The following is a 21,484-nucleotide window of genomic DNA, read 5'->3' as shown; positions in this document are numbered from 1 at the left end:
GGACTCAGTGGGAGAGGAAGCACCTCTGGCAAAGTCTTGAAGTTCCAGGGTAGGTGGAATACCCAGAAGCCCCAGTCGCTCAGATGAGAAGTGGAGGGAAGATGTGGAAAGGATTGTGGGAGGGAGTGACCAGGAGAGGTTGTAAAGTGAACCAGTGAATAAAAAAAAAGACTGTGTAGCCTACTCTGTGTGTTTGTGTGTCACCCAGGAGCCTCATTCTGGGTGAGCGTATGTTTATGATTCATTCAGTTCAGTTCTCCTTTCTCCATTGTGTGCCCTATCTAGAGGCTGTCTCTAAGAGAGGGGCCAAGGCTGCAACTCCAAGTTGCTATACCAATATCATTGTCAAGATGCCAGACTACTCCATAGGATCCAGAAATACCTCTTTTAGGAATGGTACTTTCTCAGTGCCTGTGCTAGTTAGTTTTGTCAAGGTGATACAAACTGGAGACACCTCAGAAGAAAAAAATCTCGAATGAGGGACTGTTTTCATTAGACTAGCCTATGGTATAATAGTGAGGGATTTTCTTAACTGTTCATTGATTTTGCAGGGCCCAGCCCATAGCAGGTAATGCCTCTCTAAGCAAGTGGGTCCTGGCTGTTTGAGAAAGATAGCTGAGCCAGCCAGGGAAGCAATCCATTTAGCAGTGTTCTTCCATGGTCTCTGATTGAAATTCTGTCTCCAAGATCCTGCTTTAGTTTCTGCTGTGACATTGCTAAGAAATGAACTGTGATGTAAAAGTACAAGGGAAATAAAGCCTTACTCAATCCCTTCCAAGTACTTTTTACCAGAGTTTATCACAGCAACAGAAAACAAAATAGAACAGTGCCTGTATATCACTGCCTGACATGAGAGGGTCTGTATGGGCACAGAGGGAAATGTATACCTGCTATGGCCATAGAGAAGCCATTGGCCATGATTGAGACTCTCACCTCTACACTTCCAGCAGTCTATAGTTTGGAGGATTCCCCTGACTATGAGGAATCAAAATCATACCTCAGTTCTTCTTGCAGGATGGTAGAGCATCTGCTTCATGAAACTGACCTATCTCCCAAGTAATGAGTATACTAGGAAATGGAACAGAGTAAAAAAGACAGATTCTGGGTTCTGTGAAATTATAAGTCTATTATTGTGGGGAAAATGGCATCTAAAATGTCAAATGGAGAAAATATATGCAAACAGAGAATGGCTGGACCACATAACTCAGCCCAATTCTCATTCCAACCTCTACTACAACTAGTTCAAGAAGGAAAATCATTGGCCTGACCTCAGCTGAAGTAGCATGCGTGGTCTGAGAGAGATGCAAAGCTGAGAATTTCTGGGGTTTTTGGCCCATTTATTCAACAAAGCATCAATTATAGAAAAGCTAGTTCTATTCGACTCTTCACCTACTATGGTCTTTGTAGTTAGTTCAACAGCCTCCCAGCCAACAGCCTCTGCTCACAGACCACCAGAAGCCTTACCTTTCTTCACTAAATATATTCACATATACACTTTTCACAAAGGTAAGAGATGGTAAGCCAGCCCTATTTCTATAACAAACCAAAGTTTGTTTTCATCTTGATGGTCCTTGCTTTCTCCTGAAAGATGTTCACATTCGATTTTGTTAAAAGACATATTTCCTAATTAAAATCATATTTTTATGGCTTGTAATTTTAAGGGTCTTAGACCTCTACCACCTCCTGGGAGGCCTTGAAGCAACCCTGAAATCTGCTTCCAGTATGTCCTGCAGCATCACACTTATTCAACCACTCTAAAGTACCCTTCTCACCTACCTCATGACTCCAGCACAACAGGTGATGAATTAAAAGTGAAGAGTGATCAGTCACCACATTTAAAAAATATCTTTTATTAGCAAGGAAAGGCTAAGATCCATGAAACTTTTGAACCACAGGCCAAACCGAATAGTGAGTTAACCATGGTATGCAGTTGCTATGACTCTCATCACCTGTAGATGTGGTTCTTTTAGTGGGAATGCTTGTTTCACATCTTGCTGATAGTTTATAAATTAAGTGAACTCTTCATAATTGACCAAACCCATGTGTAAACAGCCATTCCTGGGCAAAAACTTTTTGTTAGCATTGTGATCTGCTATCTCAAGGAGAATTCAGCACATCCTATGGCAAGTCACACTGATGTGTATTTTTTCAAAAATGTCAACTACTATAGGCATAATCTCGTTATGATGGTCTGACCCTCTGGACAGTGGATTCCCAGAGAACCCTGTTGTGTTCTTTCCTTTTTGTCTCCACTGCTTCCAGCCTCTTTCATGAATAAATAAAGCAATGGCTAGCTATTACACACACACACACACACACACACACACACACACACACACACACACACACACACACAGTGTTCTTTACAATCAAATCTCAAAAGGCACAGCATATGATCAAGTATAGTAGAGCCTGGGCTCTACTATATTATAAAAAATGATAAACAATTGACTGAAATCAATTATCCAGAATATTTACTTACCTCGATCTGGGTGGTGTTGTCCTGCCCATCATCCAATAGTAGATCAGTGAAGCCTCTGGACTCTGGAGAGTCTTGGCCCATGCTAGCTCGGTTTGTGTCTACTGCCTTAAAAGGGTCCACGTTTCTTTTCCACCTGTGGCTGTATGCTTGAGAGTCCACTTCCACTCCCTCTTCACTTTGAGGAAAGGTGTTTGCAACTTCATACTTCCAATCTGAAAAAGAAACAGTTTTGTTACCTCCAGGTGTGACTGTGTATATATAATATCTATCAGAGTGAAAATATACACCTCTGTTGGACATTAGAATAAAAAACAGACTTACCACAATAAGACCAAATTACTTCCCATATTAGAATTGATGTGGTAATGCAAGTGTTATGGGTTAAACATAAAATGGGTAAGCAGATTTGTAGAGAGAATGCTTGGTCCACAGATGCTTGGCACTATAGCCAATAGTCTAGATAGAGGAAGGAGGAAATTTGGGCTATACATTTGATTGAAGGTTATAATTTATCCACAATTCACTTCTTGATCTTTCTGCTTCTTTTCTATCAGGGGATGAACAGATTCTTACCATACATGTCCTTACCACTACGATGCTGTATCAAAGAGCATGAGAAAATTCGTGTAACATCTGAAGCATGCCTTAAACTAATCTTCCTTTCTGCTTTTTCCAAGCTCTTTGAATCCAAGTGACATAAGCATCAATGATAGGCTGACAGAAAAATACAGTACTACTACAGGGTATACCAAAAAATGTACCTATGATTCCTGAAGTGATATCTAAAGGTCCTTCAAACATATGGCACTAGAAAAATGCATTTTCCTTCCCTTTGTATGTGTCTGCATGCATGCATGTGCACACACTCACACATGCACACATGCATACAGAGAGAGAGAGAGAGAGAGAGAGAGAGAGAGAGAGAGAGAGAGAGAGAGAGAAGGGGAGATTTTCCGAGGAAGCAAGATAGAACTTAAAGAATGAAGGAAAAGCATTTTCAGCTTATTCCAAAACAAATGTAACACTGAATGTGTGAGCTGACGCCAATTTCACATGGCCAGTGCCAGGCTCTGAAGGTACAGTGATGTGCTTGAACGGGTTAAACCACAGCAGCATTTGCTTCCTATAAATGGGCTAACCTATCTTGTCATTTACAAGCCAGACTTGGTTCATTGCCTGACTCATCTGATAAGCAGCACCCTCAAGAGGCATCACAAATGCACGCTTGTTCATTTGCACTGTCCTCACTTGGGAACTTGTCATGGCGGTAAAGGTTGACATTGACAGGCATGTACAGAAATGGATGGGACAGCAAGGAGATCAAATCACAAAGGTATTTTAAAGCCATCTACAAGGTCTAGCCCTGCTGACCCAGCTCATCCCACCACTACATGAGGGAAAATTAGATTTAATCATGACTCCTAGTCTTTCATTTCAGTAGGTCAGCAGGGGATGCGATACCATAAGAATTGAAAATTCAGTTTCCAAGCAAGAGGAACAGCCTTCTACTGAAGCATTACCAAGAGATAAGGATCAGTAGCCTTCCTAACTAGCCTGATATGGGTTCAGGAAGGGCCAAGAGAAGATTGATTTAATCATGGAGGCAATGTTCCCTTCAATACAGGAACGTTTTGTGAAAGCTAAAGGTGTTTGATGCCGAGTATTATGCCACTGAATTAGGCACTTATAACTTCAAAATTTACAGTCCACGACTACCTCTATTTTTCATCCACCACAATGTCTGGACATGCCTTGTTTGGATGATCCTTCCAAACAAGACAGTGCAGTCTGCTTACCCCAGGACATAAAAGATATTTTAGAGTCTGATGTGTGGCCAGATGAAGGCCTACGAGAAGCCTTACCTTACAGTCTTTATTGAGCCCTACGAAGCATAATTCAACAATTTCCATGAAAAGAAATCTGGGAGCCAAGGAGAAAAAGGCAGGGCTGTGCTCATATAAGTAAACTATACACCAAATGGGACTCATATGCTTTGCAAATGATTGCACAGGATTCCCCAGTCCCTCTGCATGTACTGAATGTTCAATAAAGAAAAAAATCTAATAAGCGCTATTGACATTATACTGGCAACATTTATTTTGAAAACATTCTCCTTCTGTCTGCCATTTGACAATGCTTCAATGTTTACTGACTGACTGAATGAAGGAATAACATACTGCCATTCTCTTTAGCACAAGACTTTTAGGGCCAGGCAGAAGTAAGTACGAGGTGGGAGCTGATATTCTTTCAGATCTGTTGCTGTTTATGGGTCTGTGATAATTTATAAATTTTCTCTGCCTTTATTACCCTGTATTTTAGGTCACATTGGACGTAGCTTACCTGCAAAGGCAAACATTGTTTCCTGAGGATGTATCTGTTTCTAAGAACAATGTTACTAAGCAGAGCTACACAAAACAATTTGTTTGACTCACTTGTATATCCTGCCTCATTATCAAAGACATATGAGATGCCTTACAACAAAATTAAGCAATAAAAATTTCTAACAACTAGAGAAGACCTTCTGACAAAAGGCTTAGGTCAACCTCAGAGATGTCCATCTGCCTCATATGAAGGGTGGTGGCATGTCTCAGTGAGTTATGCCAACTGTGCCAAGTCTACCCCTGTCCTTCTCTCTTCCCTTTCTCTCTCTATGCTACTGCCCTTCATCTTCTTCCTTCTCTTTCCTTCTTCTTTCCTTTTGATCCTTTTCAGGTTTATTTTATGTGATAAAGTTTTGTCATTCAGTATAGTCTGGTCTGGAGTTCTGCCATTCTTCTGCCTCAGCTTCCCTAGTGTCTGGGAATTCAGTTGCATGTTACTGAGATCATCATCTTGATTAAATGTGTTATGCTCAGTTCTCTGACATTAAGTTTACCATTTCTCTTCTGTTATGTATAGCACAGCATAACACAACTCTTCTCATAACCCTCATCAGACCCACTAGCCTCTTTCGGACACCCAGATCTCAATATAAGAAGCAGACAGAACAAATATCAGCAGAAGAGGATCTTTCATTGATTCTATTTCTTAAATCCCCTTCAATATTTTCTTTCATTCATTTTACTCTAAAGAATAAATAAAGGAGTTTCAGAACCTAAATGCAATAATGTCCATATTTCTCATTTAAGGTGAAATCTGATTAATATGCTAAGTATCTCTTTATCACTAAAAAAAAAAAAAAAAAAAAATCACTCCTTTGCAAGATTAGGGGGCAGCAGCAAGAGCATACAGGTACTTGGCTGAAGCATGCTTATATGACCACATGACTTCAGAAGTCAGGGCTTCTGACTTCCTTGGCTTCATAGTAATATTTTCTGGTTTCTTTTAAAAATTGCTATTAGTACTTTAAAATAGCTCATTTTTATTGTGCACATTAGTGGTGTTCAATGTAATGTGTCACTCATCGCAACAGCATCTGGCAGCCCTATGCCGCAGACATAGCGACCAATCTGCAGCCACATAGCATTATGCTGGTAAAGGCTTGCTCTTATTATAATGCACATACACAAATTGGGAAAGACAATTCTTTGTTCACTCTGATTGCATTTACCAAAACTAAACAAGCCCTCACAAAAGTCCCGAGAAGTTTCCTAATGAGACGATTTGTGAGTCTAGTATCTGGATGTGTAAAAACCTGTTGGGTTGCTTCTTTTATACTGAATTATATTTTCTCTGATAACATTATAAATAAACAAGAATACTCAGTCATGCACATAGATTTATCACTTCTAGGTTCATAATTCAGTTAGTAGATGGTTCAAAATTCTAGTAAGAAAGGGGCCTATTAGATACTGATCCTACTTTGACTGGACTTTAGAGAATAAAAAATATGTAAAAGTGGATCCTTTACAGAAATGCAGGAAGGAAAACTGGAAATGTCAGTGTTGGGTTATCTATACTGTGATTGACTTATCCTCATTTCATGAGCTTCAAAACACATATAAACATCTTAAATCATTCTTTAAATTGACAAGAAAATAAGTCACTCATAGATAAGACAGGGGAATCTATGGGACAAGATGTTTTTCCTTCCCAGTGAAAACATACACAATAAGAGGAACCTCCCAACAATCTAGGCAACAGATTCTCTGTGATCTCTTTACTGTATCCTAATTATACCATTCATGAAAAACCTTAAAGGAGAATTTTCTCCTATGTCTTGCTACTGTAATTACTCAGCTCACAAAATCATTAATTCCATTTAATAACTTCCATTTAGATGTAAGGGGAGAATTTTTTATAAACACATATTTCTGAACTGTTATGTACAGTAATCAAATTGATATTAATACATTTTGAGATCATTTATTAGATTGATGTAGTAGATATAGTGTTATTAGAGAAAGCATTTTATTTTATTTCCAATAAGACATCACCATGAAGCCTCCCAATAATGAGTTACCCTGAAAGGGCCATAAATACCTCCAATTATCCTCACACTGTTCTTTGAAATCTCTAAAGTCCCTTTATGCCATTGTGATAGGTCACTATTATAACCAGTTTGATGTTACTAGGAATCACTTTGAAAAGAAATCTCTTGATATGCTTGTGAGAGATTATCTAAACTTACTTGACTAAGTTGGATGACGTCAGTAATGTGAGTGGGATGACCACACAGGCTGAGGTCTCAGACTAGTTATAAATGGAAAAGCAGTGGTGGCACATGCCTTTATTGCCAGAACTTGGGAGGCAGAGGCAGGCAGATCTCTGAGTTTGAGACCAGCTTTTTCTATACAGTAAGCTCCAGGACAGCCAGGGTTACACAGAGAAACCCCTTCTTGAAAAGAAGTGAGGGGCAGGGAAAGCAACATGGGGACCCATATTCATGATCCTCTGCTTTGGCAGGGAGCATGATGTGCCCTGACAACTCATTTTCTTGCGACCATTAAGGCCCCGGGCCTGATAGATTGCATCCCAGGAAACATAAAGGAATATAAACTCTTCCTTCCTTAAGTTGCATCTGTTGGACACTTTTTTCCCCCAAAAGACAATTATGTAACAAGACCATCCTATACCAGAAATTAAATAAAGCAAAGGTGAATAAAATACTTGAATGAGTAAATCTATTTTATGTCACATCCCAATGATACTATTTCAATATTTGCAAGTTCCCACAATTGTATTGAAAATATTTTAACCCCTGCTCTTGACTACTATACATAAATAATACGCATAATACATATGTGCTAAACTACCAGAAAGTAATTGTATGATTAGAAATTGAATCTTTACAAAGTTACAATTTATCACAACTGTATTTATTAACATATTCTATACTCTGTACTTTATATGTTTTAAGGTATGCGTATGCTTGTGTGGAGATGCATGATTGTGGGAATTTGTATGTAGTTATGGATGGACTTGAGAGTTCAGCCAGAGGCTGACATTACATATCTTCCCCAATTGTTCTTTAACTCATTTTTAAGGTAGCTCCTGACTGAACCTGAGCTCACTGATTTGGCTAGACTGATTGTCCAGCATGCCCTAGAGACACTCTCAGCCACACCTCTATCATACTCAGACTACAGTCATGAGTCACTGTGTGAACCTTTTAATGTGCATCCTGGAGACTGAACTCAGGTGTCACACTTAAGTAGCAAGTAATTTACTGACTGAGCTATCTCTGCAACTCCCTTCTGCACTTGATAAATGAAGCAAGCCCATCACTGTAATTCTCTGAAGAAACATTCCAAAGTTTTGCAGAAAGCATCTTTTCTGGCTGGAATCACCTGAGCAAGGTTAAAAATATTTGGCTAAGGCAAACTGCCACGTGACTATGAATCTCAATTTATTTCAGAACTGAATAGAAAAATTGTATTAAATAAATTATATACTTGGCTGTGTCAATAATGAACTCACTACTGCAGATGAGTTGGAGGTTCTGACTGATAGCATTATTCAGCAAGGTAGCTACAGAAGATAAAGTTCCCAGTATGTTTTATTGAGGTGGATTAAGGGTTTTGAATTGGATATAGCAGTCATATTTTATTAAGTCCTTAGGAGAGACTTTCTGCCTCTGGATGTGCTTCTTACAATCCACCCAAGTGTAACATGCTCCAAGCTCTGTCCCAGCAGCATCTTCTGTTCCTGCCACAGAGAATTTCTCAAAAAACTCTTTACCAACAATACATAGCTCCTATAAATACAAACCCAACCCCAATCTTCATGAAAACTTACAATTCCAGCTCATAAATGGTCCTTATAAATGAATCAAGTTTCTTTTATAATATATTCACTCTTCAAAGGTGACTCCTGTAAATACACTTACTATGCATACCTCCACTTGGGTAAGGCATTGTATAAAATGTGTTAATGCAGCAAGTTGGAAAATTTGCTCGCTTAGGGAAGGTCTTGAACATGCTAGGCCCTTGGCTGTCCTAACTTCACATGGAAAAAGAGTTCCGAGTAAGTTACTGACAGGGTAGATTAATGTGTCTAAATCATGTAGGTAAATTATTTATGGTGAACACCTGCCTTCCTATTGCACATATTGGATTGGGGATATACTAAACAATTAGAAGCTACAAGAATAGCTCCACCCAAAAACAACAACAACAAACTTTTAGGAAGTGTTGTTGTTATAACATGATTATGAAGGGTTTCCAGAGGCTCCTGTATTAAAGGCTTAGTTCCTAATGCCAGCAAAGGAGTGACTGGATCAGAAAATTGACATCACCAGTGGATTAGACTATTGGCAGAACCATGGTAGAGTCAAGTATTAACAGGCGGTAGAAATGGCAGGGGACAGACTCTAGTTTGATGAAATAAGTTACTAGAAGCATAGTCTGAAGGAGATAATTTGTCTCTGCATGCTCGTCCCTCCACCTGGTGTTGCTCTTACGTTCCCTCCCTCCCTCTCTCCCTTTCTCCCTCCTTCCCCCATCTCTCCCTCCCTCCTTCTCTCCTCCCTGTCTCTCTCGAACATTCCTCCTCCATTCTCCTCCTTTGACTTCTAGAAACAGGAGGTGAGCAGCTTTGCTCCATTATACTAGTACTATTGCAGTGTTCTGACTACCTACAGGTCCAGACGCTATGGGGCCATAAAATCATAGACAATAACGTTTGAAACCATGAGCCAAAAGAAATGGTTCTTCCATTAATATATCTTTCTCAGCGTTTCAGTCATTCAGGTGAGCAGATGACTAACTCAGGGAAATTTCTAATGACCCCTCTTGGCTGACAACATTTTATGTGTCTTTAAAATGTGTTGGTAGAGAAATGAGGTATCATTTGTTAACCCCAGTTTTCCAAGGTATCATTCCATATGCTTTTCCTTTAGCCAACTTCATATTGCATCTTTTGATTTTTAATAAGAAATTAACTAAATATTAATTAACGCTGAATCTGAAGGTTCCATGTGATAATTCGCAAAGCAAGGGTCACCATGGGGATAGCTGACACAGACTGCTTCAGAAGAGTGACTCTGTTTTATACAGTGTGTGCTTTGTGTGTGTATGTGCAGGTGAATTGATGTTCATGTCCATGTTTTCTGAGTGTATTATAAGTACAAGCATTGACACTGGCATATTACTATTTGTTTATAATTAACAAATAGTTTAATTTGATAGAGTAAAACATTCAATCTGAGGCAGGAGCAAATGAGGACCCTGAAAGTCTATGGCCAGGAGCACATTCTATTCTGCCTCTATCTTTCTTTCATTGTAGCCCATTGACAGATTCCTTTTGAATGGAGTACATTAGGCAACTTAAGACTGCTATAAAAGATGAAGTGGATTGGAAAAATGTAATTATTAAGAACTTGATCCAAATCAGACACTGAGTATTTACATTGAATACTTTGAATATTTAATCATTTTACTGTGAAACAAAATAACAAATAGATATGCAAATTTCATAGATACAGTGTGTAAATTATTTTACATGCAAAAAGCCTTCATGAATACGATTGAAGGCAGATTTAAGTCTAGATGAGGTGGTACACACTATGTTCCCAACACTTGAGAGGGTAAGGCAAGAGTATTGCAAGTTGGTAGGTGACTTGGACTACATGGTAAATTTCAAACTAGCCTGGGATCCAAAACCTTGTCTCAGAAAAAGAGCCTCACATAACTTTATAATAATTTATTGATGTGTAAAAGATAAATAGAATAAATCCACACTAATGGTTATGAACTAAGAAGTTTTATGCACTGCTTCTAGTAGCATGCAGTTAGTATTATAACAATAGTTACTAATGTACTGTTATTTCATTTTACACATGAACACTTTGATATGCATGTACAGGTATGTGATGTGCTAGGAAAAGCATCAGAGATGATTCTAGAGGCTTTCTTAGTTGTTATCTAACCTGCCTTTAAATAATCTTTCACAGGGTCAAATTATCAATTTGTATCCCAGCTTAGTGATAGAACATCATAAAATACTCTAAAATGAAATAAATAAGAAACACATACTATGTAAAACAGCAAAGCATGGCAAACAACCCTTCACATGAATGTAGAAGGGAAGGAAAGCCTTACACCGAGCCAGCTATGTTAATATGGGAAGATTAGCCAACACTAGTTTAAACACGCAGCAAAGAGTACTGTAGTTTATTCATAGTATACAAATTATAGATTTAATATTTGACAATAAATCGAAAAAAAATCTTAGTGAAGATTTCTTATTAACCAGTTAATAATGCTGTCCCTCATTTGAGTTAGTAAATTTCAGCATCTTTACTATGAAGATAGTTTGTATCATATTGTCAAAGTCAAAGTACACTTATTTAAAAATTCAGGGCATTTGTTGTCCTTTTTTTTTTTTTTTTTTTTTTTTTTTTTTTTTTTTTTTTTTTTTTTTTTTAGATGCAGTAGTGGAACTAAGGAAATAGGCTCATTTCTACACAGGTTACAATCTACAGATAATGAAAAATCAGGTAAAAAGTAGCTAATTAAATAAAAGTTACAGTGTTTTCACAAGATTATTGTGATTTCAGACTATATTGCATCATAAGGCCCTGAACAACAGCATCACTTTGGGTCTGTAACCTCAACCATCATGACCTCAATCAGTATAAGAGGAAGTGTTCTTACAGTCTTTTTGGTTCCTCTAGCTATAAAAGTCTGCTATACTATTAGTATCCAAATATCTTAATGTTACATTTGATTATATTTGAGGCCATATATATGTCCATACTATTTTCAGGGTTTCTATATTATTTGTGAAAAGCATGTATGTATGTATGTATGTATGTATGTATATTTGTAATACTTAGTGGCTTCAAATTACAGTAAAAACTGAAACCATGTGCTACAATACTTTTCCATTTCTGTTCATCATTAGGCATCTTAAAGCCCTGTGTTTCCTGTGCTGTGAATGAGTGACTCTAAAATGAAGTCCAGACACTGGAGCCAAATCCCAAAGCATGAAAGAAATGCCAGCTAGGGAAACAAAAGATTCTGTGAACAAAGATCAGTCATGGACAATAATACCTCCTGGGAAAAAGTAAACTTCTGAACCAGAACAGACCAGATGGAATCTATTGATATAATGGTACCCAGGGTCAGAAATGATGTCTAAATGCCCTGGGTCCAAATCACAGAGGGACATCTGGTAAACTCAGGCTGCCAGATCACCTCAATCTCATCTCATGTTGTTACCACATCATGCTCAGCAGGTAGAGTGAAAATCCATAATGGCTCACTGGTGATCTCAGGCCTACTCCACCAATAACTACAGATACTATTCAGTACATGGCCTTCTATCTGTAAACTGCCTCTGATTAAATCAGATAAGTCATACCATTACACTACCAAATTTCTACAGGTTAAATATCCTCAAGATATTTGAGGATTTGAACATTGACCAATAAAACTCTATCACAAAGTTTATATCTCTATCGTTGATTTTTTAAAATACAGTGACTCAAGGTTTATAATTACATAACTTTAAAAAAGTCTATCAACTTGGGTGACCATTTAATGAAAATGTTAGAAAATAGAATATAACACATGTTCTTAGAGTCAAAACTAATGCTACTTTTTTTTAAGAATTAAACTACATGATTCTGTAGCCAAAGCTGAATAATGTTCCCGACCACTTTCCAAAAAGGAAGTGATATTTTATCTTATTCAAGAGATAAGTGATGGAATATTCCCTACATGGCTATGGAGACTTTATACTAAGATCCCAAACAGCTATCTAAGTTCATCAACACTAAAGAACTTTATAATCAAATGCCATTTCTATCTTTAACTAAGTGTTTATCAGGCACTGTGACCATAATGTTTGACATTCTTAGCATCAATCTTAGCAATTAATTTTTCCTTATGAAAGATTTTACCTGAGTACTTTTTGAACTGTCAGGATCATTTATCTTGTGGTCTGGTACCATCTTGAAATACAATTTGGGCTTAGGGTAGTAAGCTGATAACAAAGATGCAAGGGCTATCCAGTGACTATTGGGCATGTATCCTGCATGTATATCCTTAACAAAAACATGATTTTTATTTCAGTTAGGATAGAAATGGATGGTATAAAGGTTTATAACACTACTCTGACTAGGATGCAATTTGGAATACAACCCAGTTATTTTGGGGATTTTTCTTTTAATGGTTTAAGCATGCAGGCGATAATTTGGAAAAGAGGCCAAAACATATTACAATCTTCAGTATTTTCACAACTTCAAACAAAGGCTATCAAAACTAAGGTCATGCTTCCAACCAGCTTCCTTGTCAGATCCTGACATAGTTGAGGTGACCCCACACTAGTATCCTCTATATCACCTTGTCATTCAGTCAATCTTATTTCTTTGCTTAAAATTCTTAGCCTTGACTACTTGGATAAGTTAGATCATTTCTCATGAAAATTAGAATCTGCCCTGCAAATTTCATGCAATTTCCTATACTTTTCTCACCTCTTTTTTATAGATGAGTTCCATTAAGTAAATGATCAGAATTATAGTGGTATAATTTTAAAGCCCTTTGAAAGGTTCAAAGAGAAACCAATTTTTCCCCAAGTTATCCTACTTCTCCTATTTGATTCATATACTTAATGAAATAAATCTTCACACAACCTTAGAACCATAAAGCAATGGACAAAGCCATTTAGCTTTAATTTTTTTTCCAAATAACATTACAAAGAAGCCTTATGAAAAAAAAAAAAGAAAAGAAATCAAAAGGAAGGTGTGTACTTCTGAATGGCAAATACAACTGTGAAATGAAGGACCCGGAATGCTTTGTTAGTTACGATATACAATGTACAATTCTTTAACCCAAACTGGTTCATTGATTTTTACACCTAAGTTTGAAATATTTTACTTATAAAACTGAATTCAATTCATGAAGTAGTTTTAAAATATTTATAACTTCCATTAAAGTTATTCATTTACCTGATGACATTTATTAGTAACTATATATATATATTCATATTAATATATTCATATTAAAATATTTCACATATGTATATGAAATTTACATTTCATATATATTTCATATATGTATATGAAATACTTTAATATGAAAAGTTTCTTTAGGTAAAATTATGATTTTCAATTAAAAAATCATCTTTCAATTTGTCTAATTCCTAAGACTGGGAAAATGGCAAACCATAAATTAGGATATGTTGAAGAGCAGAAAGCCTGTGTCAATCTGTATAAATCTAATTAAGAAAGCTTTGGTTTCCAGGCTTTATCATAGGCTTAATATTATATATTATGCTACTGAGTTTATTAAGATTTACCCAACATTTGTGGAAAGAAAAATACTATATTTTATTTTAAACTAACATTGAAAAGCAGCAGTTTTAAAATATGATTCCAAAGACTATTAAAAAAAATGCTAAGAATGTCTAGATATTGTTACCACTACCCAGAAATACAACACCTAATTAAATTGCATGGTTGCCTTTATGATTACGCTTTTAACTAACAATGTAAATAAACCACAATAACGAAAGCATCAAATTATGAAAAAAAAAAAAAAAAGAAATGAAGACAGCAAAACTTCCACTAAAATTAGATTTAAGTTTTGTGATCTATTCCTACAATATACAAGTCCTTGCCAGAGTATAAAACTTTGGAGGTAATATCGTATATTACATTTTTCTGTTTAACATATTGATAGGAACTGGGAATATACTAATTTAAAGTATTTTGAAGTTAAATTTTTATTGGATATTTTATTTATTTACATTTCAGATGTTATCCCCTTTCCCCATCCCCCCAAACCCCTTATCCCATCTCTCCTCCTCCTTTTTGCTGTTATACCAGTTTAATTACATGCAAGTTTTAATGTCAGTTCTAGGTTGAGGACATAGCAATACAATAGATGCAAATAGTCAAGGAACAAGCAAGGCAGTAAACAGAGTCCTATGATCTCAGACATAATCCTACATATTTATCTTGAGGCAATAGTTACAATAAGTAGACAGAAGCAGGTTACTATTTGATTTTTAGAGTAATTTTATAATTTTTTTACATATAAATGAAATAAAAAACAATTATTAATGCTTTAATACAATTTAATTAATACAAACTATACTAGGAAATTATTAGGTAATCCCAGAGATGACTCAAATTCTTATATATATTATTGGAATTTTTTCATCTTTCCAGGAAGGTATACATAGCAGGTATTTTGTGGTTTTCATTTCCCAGTAATAAGTAAGGCCACTAGGCGCCCAAATTCTAAGAAATACTCAGCTCTCATGGCAGATGACTCCATGATTACAGTAATAAAAATGACAGATATGGCTGAAATCCAGGGACAACTGCATTGAGTTCATTGATTACAGGCCACGTGAGGAGCATGTACAAATATCTGATACAACAGTCCGAATTTTAAACAAGGTAAAACAGTTCTTCTACCCACTTTCTCTTAGCAGTAACATAAAAATAAATAGAAATAAATAATGACACAGAACTCAGAAAACCAATCTGGTGACAGTTATCTCTATTTAATATTTTACATTATTTAACATCCAGATATGGATGCACATCACTTCAGTGTAAAGTCAGACTGCTCATAGTTGGTGTTAAAATATGCTACGCCACTGTGACTTACACCTAGCAATGAAGAATTACTGAATCAGAAAAATGTAGAAAAAAAAAGAAAAAGAAAACAATGCTTTTTGTATGTTTTTACAGTGGTTGGTTACAGAGATGCATAAAATAATTTTGGCAGGTACTAAAGCTAGAGACAAGCATTTCTGAGAAATTGGTTAATCTGCTATGTACTCAGCCTATGGAAGTCCAACAACCTGTAGGTATTTAGGTGCTCTGGTTAGGTGTTTTCTTTGTCCTATATTCTTACCAAGTAAAATTAACGTTACTAGTCCTTCCATTTAACATCAAATCCTAAGCAATGACTTTATTGCAGTTTGAGTTCAATTAATGTGAGATGAAAAGTAGTTACCATCTGAACAGAGAAAGCTGTACATAAATGTATGCATACAAACACACACACACAATCCCTCTGTCCTCTCCTCTCCTCTCCTCTCCTCTCCTCTCCTCTCCTCTCCTCTCCTCTCCTCTCCTCTCCTCTCCTCTCCCCTCCCCTCCCCTCCCCTCCCCTCCCCTCCTCTTCTCTCCTCTCCTCTTCTCTCATCAAATATCATGATAACTAGCTATAAACACTTCCAACGTTCAATACATCAAAATGACTATTTATCTTGTATTCCAATCCACACCAACCCTGCCTGTCTGCTAAAATAAATGAGTCCACATTAAATTGTTTTCATTCTAGAGATATAATTTTCTTTTACACGTTCCTCAAGGGAAGGCAAAATGCTTGGAGACAAACTTTCAAGTGCCCTGCTTATAGAGGATGACATGGGAATAAAGAATTGATAGCACAGAGCTAAGTACTTTTGTTGATTTACAAATGTCTCACATCTCGCAACACAGCTCAAGAGTGAAGTGATCTGATGTGGTGGGTTTTTTTGTTAGGAAATTTTTGGCTGACTACTAGACAGGACAATTATGTAAGTTTTTAGGCCATCAACACCTTTCAATGTTAAATTTGGAATGTTTAGAGGGTATTTGTTTTCTTATATATGGGTCAAATGCTTCATGAAGTTTAATTAAATTAAGTTAAAAATATTTTTTAGGTTCTATAGACCTTAAATTAGTTAACCTCCTATTGTGTGTGTGTGTTTAAAGATCTGTGGGAAAAACTGATTTAACTTACTATTTATATGGAAATTTCAGTTTCTAAATTTGAGTTCAGGTGCACTCTGAGAATGCTAAGCCTCATTCTATCATGCTTAAATTTATGATACATGTAATTTATGATACATTTATGATACACCAAAGACCCCTCACCAGTTCCAGGTATATGTGACAATATCAGATGCTTCAAGATATTCTGCAAAAAAGCTTATCAAATATAGCATTGAAGCACAGCATGGCTTTCTATTTAGTTCATTTTAAAATCATTCGCTCACCTGTTTATGAATCAAGTTATTTCTCTTGCCTGCCTCGGAGACCCTAAGGACATAAGTGAGTCATGTCAAAGATGCTGCCATCACACTCACAGGCAGGAGTGAACTATGTCCTACAGCCTGAGACAGAGGGAAGGGGGAGGGAGCAGGAGGCAGGATGAACTGGTACAAGAGAAGGAAGCAGGCTGAGACTGCATCACCAGGGTGTTGTATAACGCAGACACTGAGTTGAGTGGTTTTCCCTCAGAGAGAGTTTGAAAGCCATCAAGAAGATTCAGGAAGGAAAAAGCATGATCCATGTGGTGCCTACTTTAAAAAGATTGCCTCATTAATCACTTCAGAATGGACTGTGAGAGTCTATGTTTCTAGAACCTTAGGCTCAGCTGATAGAAATTCTTAAAAGCAAAATATTTTCTCCTCTGTACACAATCAGCAATGTCATAGAAGTACCAACAAGTTCACTTGATGAGGTAACCAATCCCCATGTGAAATCAACCCATGTCCACCATTATCCACTATGACAGCAGAATATTGAACTTATATCAAAATTTGGCAGAGAGGAGCAAAACAGCCTAATTTACTCCAGACCCATTCTCCTGCTTTATATTCTAAGAGGAATAGTACAATTCTTATAAAGGGAAGCAACCTAATTCTTAATTAAAATTGGAGATAATAAAAGACATGGGATACTTAGACAGGTATGGTGGTTTAAATGATCACCAACAGAGGCCACATCTGAGGTTGACATCTCTAGCAGAAGTCTGGTCTAATGTTATATTTATCAATAGAATAATTTCTCTAATGGTTTATCAAAGACAAGAGTAATGAAGGCTGCTTACTGTTCAATCACAAGGCTTCACAGTCGTAATAGACATTAAAGAAATTTCTATTGAATAAATAAACAAACACCATCATTTCAAAAAAAGCAGATACATGATTACTAATTTTTATAACAATGAAAGGGGAATTGAGTACTATAAAAGCAAAATGTAAATATCTAAAAATTGAATTTTAATTTTTTATATTTTAACAGACATCACAATCAAAGCATAGTTAAATTAGTGCCTCAAACTTTAGCATACATCAGAATCACAGTGTTCCCAAAGTTCTTCGAAAACAGCAGCTTTTAAAAGATTCTGAGGATACTGAGACACACAGATTTAATAGCAGTATTCTGAGAAATGTTTATGTTCATAGAGCATGGAATTCTATTTGCTATCTCTGGAGAAAAAGAGGGCACTTTCCAAAAACACATGAAGTACAAGAAAACATAAAATTGTATATGGACATTGATTTTTATCTGTTTTGCAAAATGGAATAGAGTGACATATATTTGGGACCTTACATTAACTCCTTATTTGCATATATTCCTTTGAAAAGTATTTCATCATGTACTACTGACTTTTTACCACAATAGTTCTTGAGTAATATAGGGCAATCTCATTGACCCAATTTTCTAATCAAAAGGAGCCAATTATAAGTGGCTAAAAACTTCTGTGCCCCATCAGGCCCCACTTCCAGCCACTAATAAACTGATTCTCCCAGCCCAAGGATTCTGATGTCAGGATCCATTTCATACCCACAGAAAAGCTAAGGGGACATTCCGTTTTATTACCCTCTTGCTGAGAGGCTGATATTTATATGTATATTTGCTTTGCCTCCAACCCAATCCATCATCATCTACTGTGCCTTACAATGTTCAACATGAAGATGGTGAAAGTGGCGGAGATCAGGACTAACTAGAAGCAGAATTCTCTTCGGAATGCAATCAAACCAACCAAGGAGGCACACCTGAGAGGATCAAAAGAGTACTGTTTGTTGTTTTACTTGCCTGATAAAATTGACAAAGCATGTGGATATGTTGGGTTTGCACAAACTGCTAGGCCATGCCCCAATAACAAATTGGTAACCTGATAGTTGACTCTTGTCTTTTACAATGTAAACACACAGGGAGTCATTGTAATGACAGCCTAGGTAGGTCAGGTACTTAGGAAAATCTAGGATTCATTTCCCAAATAGGGACCTACTACATTCACAGAAAGAATTGTGGGTGTTAAAATGCAGGTCTGACTCAGCATGTTCAAATTGGACTTAGATTAGGCATTCGATGACCTCCTGGGAGATGCTGCTCACAATCTATTCTGCAGACCACATTTTGAGCATCCAAAGGAGAGACAGGTTAAACCTGAGATTGCAGAAAATAATGAGAATCAAAGGCAACCATGAAAGCAGTGGGAGACAGAAAGAAAGAGAGTTGCATAAATATTCTAGTCTCCAGGAGGCATTAGGTTCCTTGTATTATCTAAAATTACTGGAGATCCTGTAACTATCACAGAACTTAAGATTTTACCCTCTCTGAGTACACTGGTCTAGTCTAGTGGTCAGTTTGCCCACTTGAGCCTTACCTTCAAATTTCAAGTAGTCATTTAGCCTAAATACCAACACAGATAATAATGAATATCAGAAGGTCATGACTATTCCTTTAGGCACACGCAATAAAAAAAAAATACTACTTCCTATTTGTTTCATATAAAATAAACAGTCTTTTTTCTTACCTTATGTAGGTTAATTAAGAAATGAATTAGATTAAGAATAGATTTCAGCAATTACATACTGCAGAATAGATTGCTATCAGATATACTATGGCTATTTATTAGTATCAAGCAACTCACTCAATGTATGGTTCAGATTTAAAACTTTACGTTTTTTATTATATATGGGTTACCTAAGGAGATATGCTACTTAAGAGGAGAATTATGTCATTAAATGTAGTATTAATTCTTTTACATTAAAATACTTCTGAGAAAAAGCCACTAGCTATGTTAATGTTGGAAACCCATTAATATTGTTAATATTAATTATGTTAATATTAGAAAATGAACAGTTTCTGAGATGCTTATAAAATGCTAAGGTGAACTTCTTATACTCACATATTTAGATTTTAGCAGATTTACTATTTATAGAGACAATTTAATTTTTGTAGATCTGGAGTTCTTATAAAAGGAAAGAGTCTCCTAGCATTAAGAATGACCACATATGTTAAATGTGGGCTACATAGTTTATTTCTCTGTAATACTGTGTCTTGCATTCACCAAAATGTATAAAGAAGTTGGTTTATTTTTAATTTCAGGTAATTATATTCATTTTAATGTAAAAATCTGCCTACTAGATTTTAATAGGTAATTGAAAAAATAAGCCAAATCAGTTACTGCCCATCAAAACTTTAGCCAGTGAGCATGGTTTCCAATTCTAAATGAACCCACAATCACATTGCCAATCCTGACCAAAACTGTAAGCATCATTGTCACTCTCTGAGTGTGGAACTCTACACAGAAATCTAATGCTACTGTCATTTTCTTTTAGTGCTAATTTGAAATAGGAAATTTTTTTACAGATTATAAATTTTAAATACTTTTGATTAGATTGGTAGACAGCATTCCTCAGTGGTTTGTAAACTAACAACAAAGTCCATGTTTAATTAACCACTACTGACAAATATAGTGAAAACCAAACCAGTCTCTCATTCAACAAAACCCACTTCAACTTGCCACAGTATATAGACATAATGCCTAGATTTGGATATAGTTCAATGGTAAAAGAAAGGTACAAAGACAGTATGAATCTAAGATTGTTCTTTGGAATGGAACTATCTGTTTATACTGGGTTTGGGTAAACTCACAAAATCATGTCCAACTGAATGAAGTTCAAGACTCATTTGTAACTCAAACTTCATAAATTGATACAAAAAGAAAATGAATGGCAGAAGGGGGTATAAGTGCTTAGATTTTGTTCTCTGGGCATCTCTTTCTTCACTTGTAGAACTGTATATAAATTATATTATTTTTAATGTCTAAGATATCAAATAGAGATTTGGAAAGACCACTCTAATATTGTTCAAAGTTTATTGCCTCTTCAATAAGGCAAAACAAATTTTAATTTAACTTAAAAAGAAATAACACGTAACATCCCTGGAATCTGATGTCAAAATGCAGCTAAGAAACAGACAGCAAAATCTTTTATTGTTATATACTTTTAATGCCTTCTTCTAAAAAAAAACTCACTACATGCCCATCTTTGTTTTGAGGTCCATAAGACATGTTTGTTATTTTTAGACATCCAGTCTTAGTAAACTAATTACAATCAAGTCATGTCAAATGATAGACAAAGCAAATTTTTTTTAAAACCAAATGTATGGACTGAATGTTTGGCTGCATTTAGAGATGAAGAATATAAAGAAATATTTAATGTAAGACAATGAGCCATAAGGTTGAGGCCATGATCAATAGTATTAATGTCCCCATTAAAAAGACCGTTCAGAACATTACCTCTATACTCACTGCCTCTTTCCTATTCATCTACACATCAAGGAAAAGGCACATAAGAGTAGCACATCAAGAAACAAACTAGCTACATTCAGGAAATAGATGCTCACAAATAAGTGTATTTGTTGTCATGTTGTCTATTGGCTTATAGCCTCAGGATTAACAAGAACTAATGGGAACTAAATGTCTGCTGTGTAAGGCAGCACACTCTGAATGTTTTGTTAGGGCAGATGAAGCACACAAACCAACTAGACAATGCTAGTGTGACTGAACATCTACCTCGTGTTTAACCCTTGAT

At 36.1% G+C, this 21,484-nt stretch overlaps 1 protein-coding gene across 2 annotated transcripts in view; it reads right to left on the bottom strand.

The window, feature by feature from the left end:
• The window catches only part of Plxdc2 (plexin domain containing 2), a 366,505-nt gene that overhangs the window by 221,671 nt on the left and 123,350 nt on the right, over positions 1–21,484 (bottom strand). For both annotated transcript variants that reach the window (XM_034510583.2, XM_034510585.2), the window contains exon 2: positions 2,483–2,694. In XM_034510583.2, the coding sequence (XP_034366474.1) occupies positions 2,483–2,694 (212 nt within the window). The remainder of the gene's footprint in view (positions 1–2,482; positions 2,695–21,484) is intronic.

The sequence above is a fragment of the Arvicanthis niloticus genome, chromosome 8, assembly GCF_011762505.2.
Source record: "Arvicanthis niloticus isolate mArvNil1 chromosome 8, mArvNil1.pat.X, whole genome shotgun sequence".
Lineage (NCBI taxonomy): Eukaryota > Metazoa > Chordata > Mammalia > Rodentia > Muridae > Arvicanthis > Arvicanthis niloticus.
Note: the sequence above shows the minus strand (reverse complement) of the source record. Positions and strands in the feature narration are given on the sequence as shown.